Below are 13,508 nucleotides of genomic sequence, written 5' to 3'. Positions count from 1 at the left end.
ACAGGGTGGCTTCTGGGTAATACCAGATGGCTAGGCCTCAGACTGACGAAGCCTCTTGGATGAGGGGCGAAACGTTTCTTTTTAACAAAAAAAACGAAGTCCAGATGACATGATTCAACCTTTTTTGTTGTTATATACCTGGATGACTGAGAAAACAAACTTTGTGTTTTTGAAACCATTAGTGAAAAGGCCAGACTTCAGGGGTATCTGAGGCAGGCTTGAAACACAAGAGTCAGGGTGGCTTCTGGGTAATACCAGATGGCTAGGCCTCAGACTGACGAAGCCTCTTGGATGAGGGGCGAAACGTTTCTTTTTAACAAAAAAACGAAGTCCAGATGACATGATTCAACCTTTTTTGTTGTAGCTGAGAGTCATTAACAACACATACTCTGAGTGGGAAGTCTCATGATATCACATGAGATCACGCATAACAACGATGCTTCCATGGCTTGATCAAAATGGCTTCTATTATTTTCAGCAAAAGAGCATTTTAGTCTAAATCAGGGGGGAGCAACATTTTTTCCAAAGGGCTAAATCAAGATATAAAGCAATCGAAGGGCTGCATGGAGAATTGGAGAATACATTTTCTTTAAGATGGATAATCCAAAAGACTCAACACAATCTGCTGGCTACCCTACATTTGATAAATAATACTACTGTAGTTTTTATGTATGCAAATGTATTTGTTCAGTGCTCTGAGATAACTTCTGTTGTGACTTGGCACTATATAAATAAACTGAACTTTAAGGCTTTTCTTGTTGTAGCATAGTTAGCATGCTTGATAAATATAACTTACAGTGACCTCGAGAGCATCTATGAACGTGCTCGCCGCTCCCCCCCCTGCAGAATGCCTATGTCACTATGTGCTTGTTTTTTTTTTTTAATATTAGAGGGGTTTTTTTTCTCAGGCAGGAAAAAAAAAAGTCTGATAGGAATTTTTTTGCCTCCAACTCCTACATGTGTCCATTTCACCACTTTTTTGTCTGTCCAAATAGGCCTCACTTGTAAATGAGTCTTTTAGGCTCAATGTTATTTATCTGTTTAAATTAAGGTGGAATGAATGAATGAATCTCTCCAATACTCTTTAGCAATGTTAGACATAGGCCTGTCATGATAACAAATTTTGCTGGGCGATTGTCTCAAAAATTATTGCGAAAAACGATAATATTGTTTGAAATTTGACAATAATTACTAAATTATTATTGTCAAATTTAAGAAGAAATGTTAGTTAATTTATTTTGTGTGTAGTACCGTTTTGGCCACCAGATGGGAGTATAAGATCGTTTGAACCAGAGGATGGATAGTAAAGGAGCGAGCAGTGTGTCTCCTTAAGAAAAATGGGAGGGAGGCCCTTTGACATAACATGGGCTGTCTCTCTTTCCTTTTGTTTCATTTTTCAAAATGGCGGACACTTTGTGTGGTTTGAGCTCTTTAGCATAGCATTTTTCACACAAAGCTTTTAATAAAAAAAAATCAGTAAACAAGTTCTCAGCTTCTTTTTGCAAAGAAAAACAACTTCTTACACAAAGGCACGGGTTTCAACCGTGAATTTTGGAGCTTCGATATGGTGGAGGATTTTTCCCCCCGAGGTCGGACTGTTAGCTTAGCTTGTAGCTTAGCTTCGTAGCTTAGCTGCTTTTAACGTTCCAAAAACACAGTTTTGGACGGTTAAAACAGATTTTAAAGTAAAAAGAAAAATGAGAAAGGGAGGGGTCAGTGAAGAGCCCCGGAGTTGAGCCTTTTGTCATCCAGTGTCTTCAGTAGAAAGAGAGACACGAAGAAACAATTAAGCTGATAAATGAAAATGAAGTAGATGATTTTGATTTATCGTCCGATTAATTGGTTTATTGTTTATCGTGACAGGTCTAGTTAGACATACTTTTTGTAAAGTGGGTCTTGTGACAATATATTAGTATAAATTTGAAAAACAGACACACACACATATGTATATATGTGCTTGTTTGTTTCTATTGTACAGCACTTTGGTTGGCCTTGTTGCTGTTTTAAGTGCTCTATAAATAAATTGGTATGGTATATATATATATACTTTGTATATAAATAATATATATGTGTGTGTGTGTGTGTGTGTGTTTGTGTGTGTGTGTGTGTGTGTGTGTGTGTGTGTGTTTGGTTTTTGTGGTCTTTATGTTTCAGACTTGTTCTGGAAACACAACAACAAAAGTGGCCCACATCTGGTTTAAACTGTATCTTGAAAGGTGGTGGGTGATATGCATTCCTTTAAGGAATATGCTAGACCTTAACTTTTCTGACTTACTTTTCTTTTTTTCCAGCTTTAACCAGATGAGACACAATTTTAGAAAAACAAACTACTTCATTCACAAACATTTTTTGTGCACTAATTTGAGGAAAACTAGACCTGATTTAGGGAATCCAGTAAAAATATGTTATTTTCAGGCCAGCAACGGATGCATTTCACGTTCCCCACGTCCCTTCATGCTGAGGTGGAATGGTATTTGTGTTATTTTTATATGTTTATGTTCCTACAAACGAACAGGAAGTAATGGAGCTAACCCTTCTGCCTACATGAAAACCCTTCCATGGTGGGTGTGCGAGTGCCGGTTTGTCACAGGTTTATGAAGGGGGGGGGGGGGGGGGGGGCTTTTTTCCTTTGCAGCCAAGCTTCTATTTTAGATCCAATCCACCTCCAGATGACTCTGCATGAAGTTTTCACACCTTAGATGTATCCCTCCTCACAATCACTTATTGGGAGTTTAACTTTCCTGACCCACCCAAACAGTAAAATGCGTATTAATGACGTATATTACTTCATGGAACAACTTGGTTTTAATTATAGCTGTAAGTAATGTTGTTTCTTTTCAGATTACTGGAGCGAGAGTGATCATGAGGACATGGAGGCGCCCCCAGTCCCCAAACGAGACAGTCCACCTCCTCCTTATGACACATATCCCAGAGCATCTTCTGTGAGTTTGCACAGCTGGTTTAAAAAAAAAATGTAGCAAATACCACCCCATGCATCTAACTACTGAGTTCTTCGCCCAATGATCTGTTTGTGTTTAGGTGAGTCCCTACTTGGAGCCAAAACGCAGCCACCTCTCCTCTTCTGACACATTCCAGTCTCGTTCCTCGCACGAGGAGTACCACTCGGAGCCTCAGGAAAGCAGCAGCACGAACAGCATCTCGCCGGGGCAGAAGTCGAGCAGCCACCGAAACTCGTGGCACGACCAGATGGAGAGCAACACCAGGATGCACTACCTGCAGACGTTTCCGGTGGAAGATCCCATGCAGCCTGAGGACAGAAATCAGCTGGAGATGGAGTACCGCAGGCAGTCCACTCTGCCTGCGCAGCGCAGCCTGCTGCAGGAGCAGTACCGAGCTCTGCCGCTGCCCCTCAGGGCCAGCATCGACTCAGACGCAGGAGGAAAACCTCGCAGCTTCACACTTCCCAGGGACAGCGGGCTTCATGCCATCCTGACCGCCACCGCTCCTGCATCGGATCAGAGAGAGCCCCAGCACTACCACCCAGACCAGACCAGAGGCACAGGTCAGGGTCCTGGTTCACTTGAATGTATACTCACAAAATGATAGTTTTATTACTACATTACAGGAGAAGCAAAAATACAAAACATGTTCCATAATTTGATAAAATGCATTTCATTCCTCTGATAAAACAAGAATTTGTTTATTGGTAAGATTAGTGAAAACCCTGCGGGGATAAATCCTCTGAAACTTATTGGACAGGTAAAACAACAACAACAATAAACATTTTGTTGCCCTTCTGATCTTACTATCAATTTAACATTAAGCAGGCTTTGGACTAAAGGTCATAAAAACAAACAATTTAAAGGTTTTAGTGAGGTATGGTTTTCTTTTTTTAATGGATCTCATTAAACGATCCTAAAAACTTTCAGCAGTGGAAAAAAATTACAATATATGTATTGTAATGTATTGTATACAGGTAATACAATACATACATGGTTTGTTTCCTCAGACAGAAATATGAGAGGATCTGTGTTTTGTGATCCTTGTGTTTTTGTGTGCTCTGCCTCATGTTGCCAGCTCCCGTCACACCTGTTCCCTGTTCCAATCACCCCAGGTGTTCTTCATTGTTGCTTTATATTCTGCGTCTTTGTGTCTCCTCATTTGTCCGTGGATGGTCCGTTATGATGTCATGTTCTGTTCCCCTCTATGTCTCCTTGAAGAAGTAAGTTTTGTTTTTGTAAATAAATTAATTCTTTATTCTATTTCTGCGCCTCCATGGTCTGCCTGCACACGAGTTCAACACCAAAAACCACAGAATCTTGATAAAATATTGATTTTTATGTAATGTATTATGTATAGTGTCATAGTAATTAAAGGTTAGGCATTATTATAAATAAAAATAAATAATCTGGTATAAAATATATTGAAATAGCTTTTAGATAACATTTTACTACTTTAGCTTTTAACTAGCCTTTTGCTACTTTAGCTAGTCTTTGCAGACATGTTCCTGTTTTTAGTATTCTACATCTCTTTACAGTGTCGCTGTTTTTGTTTCATTTTTTAATATAATTATCTTTTTTTCACAACTTAAATGCTTTGTTTTGATTGTCTGCTGTTGTCATCATCGTTTGTTAAAATCAGGACTCTTGTCCTCGAGACTCAACGAGAATAACCTGTTTCAAAAAAGGCTGAATGAATTTAGCCTTGTGCTACTTTAGGCCTTTTTCTAATCCTTTGTAGCTTTTAGCTTGTTTATTGCTCCCTTTGGCTTTTAGCTATAATGTTGCTACTTTTAGTAATTAGTTGGTGTTTTGCTACTTTAACCTAGCATGTTGCTACATTCAGCTTTTACCTGGCTGTGTGCTCCTCGCGGCTCTTTTTAACTGATTAGTTTTAGCTTCTTCAACAAATTTCAGTCATTCAGCAGTAATTGTTAACCTTGACGTCTCTAGTTGAAAATGTAAAAACGACTTCAATAATATTCTTAATAATTTTATGGTGAAATGGGATTCAAACTACCAACTTTGCTCCGGATTTGGTGTAGAAATCTGAGCTACTCTGGACAGGGCTTCTGGAGCTCAGGTGTTTTGCAGTAGATCATTAGAGCAGGTCGTTGACTCCGAATCTAGAAATCATCTTAAATGTGTTTGATTTGTAAACAGATTTATGTGCAGTGACGCGTTTCAGCTGCACGAGACTGAGCAACAGTCCCTGCCATGAGGTATTTTACTGACACCCCAAACGAGCAGCTGGAGACAGCAAATGTCAGACGTTTACCAGTAATTCTCCCCAGTACTTTACAGGATTGGATTTTAAGCCAACCTATCTGCCATCCCTCCTGGACCTTCAAGGCAGTTGTCTAACTGGGATCAAATCATGTGCCTTTTTTGATCCTGATTAATCTCATCCTTTCACTCTGCTCCTCTCTCACAAGCGTTCATGCTCACTCCTTTTTTATTTTTTGCTTCCTCTCAAACCCAAGCCAGACGTCATGATGCCTCTCGGTAGCAGAAGAGACGAGCAATCCTTTCAATCTCTGTTAATATTTAATTCCTTAAACTCGCTCGGGAGGTCCTCGCTTCTAGTCCTCATTTATCTATCGCTCTGCCGTTCGTTCTTGGCAACGTTTCTGATAAAGATGATGGAGAAATTAAAACGTGATTCATAGCACAGCCATAAGTTCAGAATGGACCTCTTTACTCGCAAAATCCAAAACAAAGTGAGAACAAACTGGAGTGAGGTGTTTGTGTGGAACCAGTAGGGGGAAGTGTGGAGTCCATGTAGTTTATTAAGTCAAGTCAAGTCAACTTTATTTATAGAGCACATTTAAAACAGAACCTGTTATCAAAGTGCTTAACAACAACAACAATCAATGAGTAAATTAAAGAGAAAAATATATAAACATATATATACAATACACTAATAATGATAATAACTGAAGAATTAATAAAAAGCATTTAAAACATAAGGTCACAGATTAAAAAACACTAGAACAATTTACACTGTTAGGTTCATAGGACTAAAATATCCCTACAGCACATGTGGGTATAGACAGACAAATTGATTGTTTGCAATCTTAACCAAATAAATAAACGTAATAATGAACGCAAAGGCAACGAAAAACTACAGTTTTATACCAACTCAAGTTCAATTCAAACTTTATTTATAAAGCACATTTACAGGTGCATCTCAAAAAATTAGAATATTGTGAAAGTGATTTTTTTTGTTTTGTTAGTCACTTCAGAAAAGGAAACTCAAACTCATTCTGTTATATAGATGAATTACACATAGAGAGAAATATTTCAAGTCTTTATTTTTTGGCGGTGTCTCCCCCTGATCAGCTGATTAACTCCTGGACATGAGCTACAAATGTCTCATTACGCAAGTCCAACCACTCCTGAACCAGAGACAACGTCAGCGTCTTACCTGGCTGAGAAAAAGAACTGGACTGTTGCTCAGTGGTCCAACGTCCTCTTTTCAGATGAAAGTACAATTTCAAGTCATTTGGAGATCAAGTTCTCAGAGTCTGGAGGAAGAGTGGAGAAGCCCAGAATCCACAATACTTGAAGTCCAGAGGGTTTCCACAGTCAGTGATGGTTTGGCTCTGCTGGTGTTGGTCCACTGTGTTTTCTGAAGTCCACAGTCAACGCAGCATCTAGCAGGACATTTAGAGACTTCATGCTTCCTTCTGCTGACGAGCTTCATGGAGATGCTGGTTTCATTTTCCAGCAGGACTTGTCTCCTGCCCTGACTGGAATATTTTCTGAAACACTGAATTTTGGCTTTTTATTATTTGTAAGACATAATCATCAAAATTACAAGAAATAAAGCCTTGAAATATTTCACTCTATGTGCAATGAATCCATATGCTATACGAGTTTCACTTTATGAAGTGATTTACAAAATATAAAACTTTTTCACAATATTCTACTTCGTAGTTTTTTGGGATGCACCTGTAACACAAGATTTGTATTATTTTTGGCCTCAACTTCTCCTGACATCATAAAATTAGGAATTAAAAAAAAAAAAGACAAATAACACAAGATCTAAGTAGGCTCAGATTTCCCAAATGGCTTCATTGTTGGTCTCAGAATGATTCACTGGGCGGCCAGCTTTAATTTAGATGGAACAGTCGTTGGTCAGATGATTCACTCATAATTAGTGTGACGTAAGTTTTTCTTTATCTTTCTAGGTCATGGACGGGACTGCAGGCTGCAGACTGACTCTCTGGTGGATCTGTACCGAGCTCTGGAGCAGACCAATCTTTCAACCTCCGCTGACCACAGATCAGCCAGCCGCCTGGAGTACAAGCGCTCCTTTGTCCGCAGAGTTAACGACCCGCTTCTGAATGATAAGCTTCACCGCCTGCGGGTCCTTCAGAGCTCACTGAAGGTATGGCTCCATGTTCAGGCCTTCAGTTTACATGTGGAGTTTGCTGATTAATAATTAGTCCGTTTATTTTCCTACAGAATGTTCCTCTTCAAGGCACGAATCGGTCGTTGGGGTTTCTAGGGTAGTCTGTTGAAGATCACCTCCAAAGCATTACTTTACTTCGGCTTGTGCCTCATGCTGTCAACATTCCACCCTGCTGGAGACAAAAGGCACCAAAAACCAGCTTTTACTTGCTCAGTTATCCATTCCTTTTCATTTTAAAACTCCTTTTCAACAGCAAGGAAACTGATTTCTCCCAACCTCTCCCTCAAAGGGATTGTTCTGATCTTTAGAACTGGCATTCTGCGAAAAGGTTATGAATAACTACCTCAATTATCTCAATTTGTAGAAATAGTTAAGTTCTGATTAGAATGAAGTGCTTCTGTCACTCTTTGTGCTCGCTAATACCCATTAGTTATGTAAATAATATAATACGAAACTGATATTGATGTAAAGGTTTATAATGAACCAGTATCATCTGTGTTCTTTGTTTGAAACATGTCTCTCTTGTAAATGAGTCCTCGTGGCTCAACGAGACTGACCTGTATAAATAAAGGTTGGATGAATGAATACTGTGGGATTGAAAGTGTTTTAAGACAACATCAATCCACTTTACTCCATCAGCTCAGTCTGGTCAGAATTAAGCTCTGTCTCCAAACTGAGGTCATTCAAATAGCTTTCTGCAACTGGTAAGACATAAATTGTTCATAACCATTCCACAGAACTCCACTTTAAAAGATGCAAACTGTTGTTTTAAGAGTGTGACTCAAAACAAAATCTGGACAAAGTAACTTAAAGGTTCACAGGATCTTTTCTTTGAGTAAAGAAGCACTTTGTGTCGACGTCTGAGAGATTTTGAAATCATCTTTGTTCTGTTGACTTGTTTTCCACATCATGCTGGAGTCGGGTTTACCCGCTCATAATAAGCGTTTTTGTCTCTCGGCGGTTCATTCTGCACGTATGTTTGATTCCTGAGTGTGTGCACAGGGTGTTAAACATATACAGTATGTTGTATATTTAATATTCATTCCTGCAGCGGTGATTACATGATGTTTTTGGTACCTATATAAACTGTACATCAAGTGCTGTGCCTCAGTGATAGTGAATGTACATCGTACCTTTTTTCAGACAGACGAGAAGATTAGGGAAGCGAGGGATTCCTCAAAGCAGGGATGCAAAAATAACGCTTGGCAATAATGAATTAATGTAAATAACAAAGGGATGATAAGAATAGTTGTCTATTTTTGTATGCATGCCGTCTCCCTGATTGTTCGCAGAGCAGTTTTGTATTTCAAAGTTCATTTGTTTCAGAGACTACTGGTGTTACCTCTCCCAGTCCCAATCCACCCACAAACCCATGCGCACATAACCAGCACGGTGTATTTTTCAGTATTAACACTGACCCAGAAAATGTGAGTTTTATTATTTTATGTGTTTACCATAAAAAAATAACCATATTTATTAAGTGTTTAACAGAGAAGCATGCTTTGTAAGACTAAATTACCACGTCATTTTGAAACTCACTCATGTTGCACACCTGTGCCATATTGTAGCTACATATTTTTTTTAATAAAGTATGGTACAGGCATAAACAGGACTCGTTGTTTTCGCTTCTAAAACGGTTTAGGCTCTTGCCCTTGAAGCTTTTTACAATCAGGATGTCGTTCAGCAGCTGGTTGAACATAACGAAACAATCGGAGCGTCCAGTCTGACCTCTCAGGTAAATGTTTGAATTAACCACAAACAGACGACGGAAAGCTTAAACTTGTGCTAGGTCTGCAAGTCTATAAAAAACACTAATGTTGGAAACAAGGGTGCAACACAGCAGGATCCAGTTCTACTTCTGTTGGTGTCAGATGCTAATTAAAAGCCTAGCCTTCATTGAAGGAATGCATATCGCCCACCTTAGTTTTAAGCTACAATCGTCTCATGATTAAAGGTTAAATGTTTTGGTCAAAACTTGTAAATTATAATATCCACATTCTCAAGCAATATTGCAATTTGTAAATGTAAAAAAATGAATTTTCATACACCAAAGTTAGTCATGGAGTTCCTCAGGGTTCGGTGCTTAGACCAATGCATTTTACCATTTATATATTTCCTTTAAATGAATAATTACAAATGAATAGTTTTCAGTTGATATTAGTTTTATCTTTACATGTGATTCTTGACCTGCCATTGTATATCTGTTCCTCTCAAAACCAGCTGTCAAACCAGATGGCTGCTTGTCCTGAGCCTGTTTCAGCTGGAGGTTTCTTCCTCATGAGGGAGTTTTTTCTTTCCACTGTCGCCTTTGTGCTTGCTCAAGATGAGAGTCTGCGATGAAATTAAACTTAAAGCAGTCTGCTCCTCCGATAGATAGTTTTAAATTATTATTTCATATATGAATGTTTCTGTTCGGCACCCTGAGATGACTTCTGTTGTGACTTGGCGCTATATAATTAAACTGAATAGAATTTAATTTTGCAAGATTTATTAGCACTCATATGTAGAGAATTACTCTCAGCTACTACTGGATTAAATTTTGGCTCAATATTTGTAAAATACTTTGAGTTAGAACTTTTTTGTGCTGACTAACGTTGATTAGATGTAGTGGCCGTCTTGAATTGGATCGACTCTTAAATCTCAGTTGTAGATGTACATCCAGTAAATATTTTCTGAAAAATACATTAAAATCTGTTCAGTGGTTCATGAGATATTTTACTAACAGACAACCAGGGTTGACTCAAACAGGTAATGCTGAAGTTTTAAGCAAATATCTCACACAAGGACTAGCACTTACCTTATATGTGGGCAATGTATGGCTTGAGGGCCAATAGTGGCCCTTGGGCAACCTCCATCCGGCCTCCAATATATTGAATTGAAAATAAATAAGTTGATGAAAACCTGCATTTTATCAATTAAAATAACGGAAGTCAAAATGAACATCTTGGACAAATACTCGGAAAATCTTTGGTTTAAGATAGAAGACAGGTTAAAACTTTTTTGTAAGTTGCTTTTCCAGAACTAGACTGAAAAACTATGAAAAGCAAACACACGGGTTATTTATCTTTTTCTTATTTGCATATTAAAACTAACAAATATGTTGTCACAAGAGCCAGTTTACAGGATGTCTAGGGAGATGGTTTTTCTTCTTTTTTATTTCAAGCATGCAAACTGCTGCAACAAGAAAAGCCTGTTGCCCACCCCTGACTTACAATATGTGTTTTGAATAAGTCTCAGCTAAAACCACAAACTTTTAGCACAACACAATACCTCCTAAATGACCCAGATATTTTCCTCTAAAAACCAGACTTAGTATTCAAAAGAAATGATAGAATTATTTAAAGAAAACATTAGTTTGGTTGAAACTTTTGCTGCGCTGTAACAGAAAAAACATGGATTTCTTACTTTTTATATCAATTTATTAATATAAAAAAAGAGCCCTTTGCACTTTTTATTAAGTTTATTTTTCACAATAAACATCTGCTTGCTTTCATATGAATAAAGTTCCAGCAGTTCTGCGAATAATCCCTGCTAATAACATTTAACAACAATCTGACAAATAATACAAAACCTAATTTCATAAAGTATAACATGCACATGTTATATTAGATTCCACTGCAGGCTCTTAAAAACACAAACTGTTTTGAGCTGCCGAAGTATCAAGTACTAGAGGAAAAAAAAGGGGGATGCCAAATGTTTAAGTCATTTTTGCATTTTCTCATTTATTTTAAAGACTTTGCATCTAAAAAGTAAAAAGCAGTTTCACAAACTGTTTTATTTATTCAAGTAAGGTGTAATAATGACGTCTATCTTTCCCATTTTCCAGTTCTGCCCTTTTTATTTTATTTTATTTTATTTTCCAGTCCTTTATTTTACCAGGAAAAACTCAATGATATTAAAAATCTTTTTTTATAAGAGCATCCTGGCCAAAACTGGCAACAAAACACAAAGTTTCATAAAAACAAACTATAACAGTCAACATATATATATATATATATATATATATATATATATATATATATATATAAAAAAATTTTTTCCTTAAAGTAGGGTGCATCTTTAAATGATCAGAGAATATCTATTTATGTCAGATAAAACACTTAATAAGACAACATTAATAATACCAAGTAACATTTAAATAAACCATTTAATAGCTTATTAAAATAGGTTGCATCTTTACATGACCAGAGAATATCTATTCACATCAGGTAAAATAATTACAACTTGATGTTTAATTCTCTAACATTTTAAAATGCTCTTAAATCTATTTAATGAAACAAAGACGACGTTGAGTCCAGGTCGACGGGGCAGCAAACTGAAATGTGTGAATCTTAAGTGAACGAGAAGTCAGATGGGCTTAAAAAAACAAACATGAGATTCAGCATGTTGGTGTTTTTCAGGAGGCTTCACGGCTCCACCCAGGGAACCCATTCAGTTCACAGCATCACCTTTCCTGACTGCATCAACTGAACCTGCCCCTTTCTTTCTGCGGAACAGCCCGAAGAGTCGTATTCTTATGATCTGCGTGCTCAGACCGTATATCACTGGATTCAAGAGAGGCGAGACGATGAAAAAGTACAAGGACACGAACAGCTTGGCGTGGTAGGCCATGTATCTGTTGTCAAATCGACCTCTTGCTATTTCAAAGAAGCACCCGATGGAGTAGTTAAATATCACTAACAGGTGCGGGGTGCACGTCCGCAGAGCTTTGGACTTGGTTTTGCTGAACGACAGTATGCATATTTTCAAGATGTGCGCATATGAGTAAAAGATCATGATGAGCTGTGGAACTATATACAAAGCTACAGACAATAAACCGATGACGTTAGCTATAAATGTGTCGATGCACGCCAGCTTTACAAGCAGGTAGTTCATGCAGTACAGGTTTTCTATGATTCTCCCACAGAATGGCAGCTGGAAGGTGTAAATAAAGACCATGCCCAGAGCCAGCACAGGGTAAAGCCACATGAACACAATAAGCTTCACTATCCTCTGGGGCATAATGGTGTGATAGGTGAGGGGATAACAAATGGCCAGATACCTGTCGTAGCTCATCACTGCCAGAATGGTGAATTCAGTGACGGCGTACGTGTGAATGACAAAGACCTGCGCCTGACAGAACGACACGGATATCTCATGTGTGTGAGACAGAATGTTGGTCAGCAGCGCCGGCATAACGCCGATGCTTCCCATCAGCTCGTTCGCAGCCAGGTTGCACAGGAGCACGTACATGGGCTCGTGCAGGGCTTTTTCAAAATAAACCACTTCAATCAGCATCACATTCTCTGCTATGACTGTGAGGTACAAGATGAGAAAAATGCAGAAATACACTGGCTTCAGTTCCTCCAGCCTATAATATTCAGACAGATAAAATGATGATACGAGTGAGAAGTTCATGCTGTGTGACATGAGTTTACTGGCATTTAACTGCACCGAGCAGGATCCTGACATCAGCCTTTATTTCCTCTCCTCTGTAAAAAAGCAGGTCATGTGCTTTCACCTGTGCACCAATAATTTTACAGATGTGTGCAAATGGTCAGAGCCTCCGAGGCACACAAGTGAAAAATAAGTAAAACTATAAGAAGTTCTTCCTATACGAAAAAACTAGTGTGCACGAAAGCAAATATGCTCTTTGCTTGAAGCCCCTTATAAAATTGTATTTACTCAAATATTGCATTGAAAACATCTGCCGTTGATCAAAGTGCTGCACACAAAACAATATGCAGTGAAAAGATAATACTGAATAGTAGTGTCAGGGAATTTTGGGGCAAAGTTTATGGATGCTTTTATTACTATGGCTGAGAACATGACTCTCTTCAGGTCAAGTGGAGGAGTTCAAGTATCCCGGGGGTTTGTTCATGAGTGAGGGAAGAATGGAGCGTGAGACTGACAGACGGATTGGTGCAGCACCTGCAGTATTGCAGACTCTGTGCTGGTCCGTTGTGGTGAACAGAGAGCTGAGCTGTAAGGCAAAGCTCTCTGTTTACTGATTGGTCTACATTCCTACCCTCACCTATGGCCACGAACTCTGGATAGTGACTAGAAGAATGCGATTGTGGATACAGGTGGTTGAAATGAGTTTCCTCCACAGTGTGGATGGACTCTCCCTTAGAGATAAGGTGAGAAGTTCA

At 38.5% G+C, this 13,508-nt stretch overlaps 2 protein-coding genes across 2 annotated transcripts in view; one reads left to right on the top strand and one right to left on the bottom strand.

Moving 5' to 3' along the window:
* The window catches only part of LOC119420171 (connector enhancer of kinase suppressor of ras 2), a 64,999-nt gene extending 57,462 nt beyond the window's left edge, over nucleotides 1–7,537 (top strand). Inside the window, exons 19-22 of the mRNA XM_037687550.1 lie at nucleotides 2,842–2,942; nucleotides 3,040–3,523; nucleotides 7,154–7,353; nucleotides 7,431–7,537. Coding sequence (XP_037543478.1) covers nucleotides 2,842–2,942; nucleotides 3,040–3,523; nucleotides 7,154–7,353; nucleotides 7,431–7,478 — 833 coding nt within the window. The 3' untranslated portion in view covers nucleotides 7,479–7,537. The remainder of the gene's footprint in view (nucleotides 1–2,841; nucleotides 2,943–3,039; nucleotides 3,524–7,153; nucleotides 7,354–7,430) is intronic.
* A 4,271-nt stretch (nucleotides 7,538–11,808) lies between these two features.
* On the bottom strand, nucleotides 11,809–12,774 carry LOC119420299 (olfactory receptor 52Z1-like). Its single transcript, XM_037687687.1, has one exon. It carries the CDS (start codon nucleotides 12,772–12,774, stop codon nucleotides 11,809–11,811), a length of 966 nt encoding a protein of 321 aa, XP_037543615.1.
* Nucleotides 12,775–13,508: the final 734 nt, after the last annotated feature.

This window comes from Nematolebias whitei, chromosome 14 (assembly GCF_014905685.2).
Source record: "Nematolebias whitei isolate Nwh7 chromosome 14, NemWhi1, whole genome shotgun sequence".
In the NCBI taxonomy this organism is placed as follows: domain Eukaryota; kingdom Metazoa; phylum Chordata; class Actinopteri; order Cyprinodontiformes; family Rivulidae; genus Nematolebias; species Nematolebias whitei.
The sequence above is the reverse complement of the archived record's forward strand: the minus strand, read 5'-3'. Positions and strand labels throughout refer to the sequence as shown.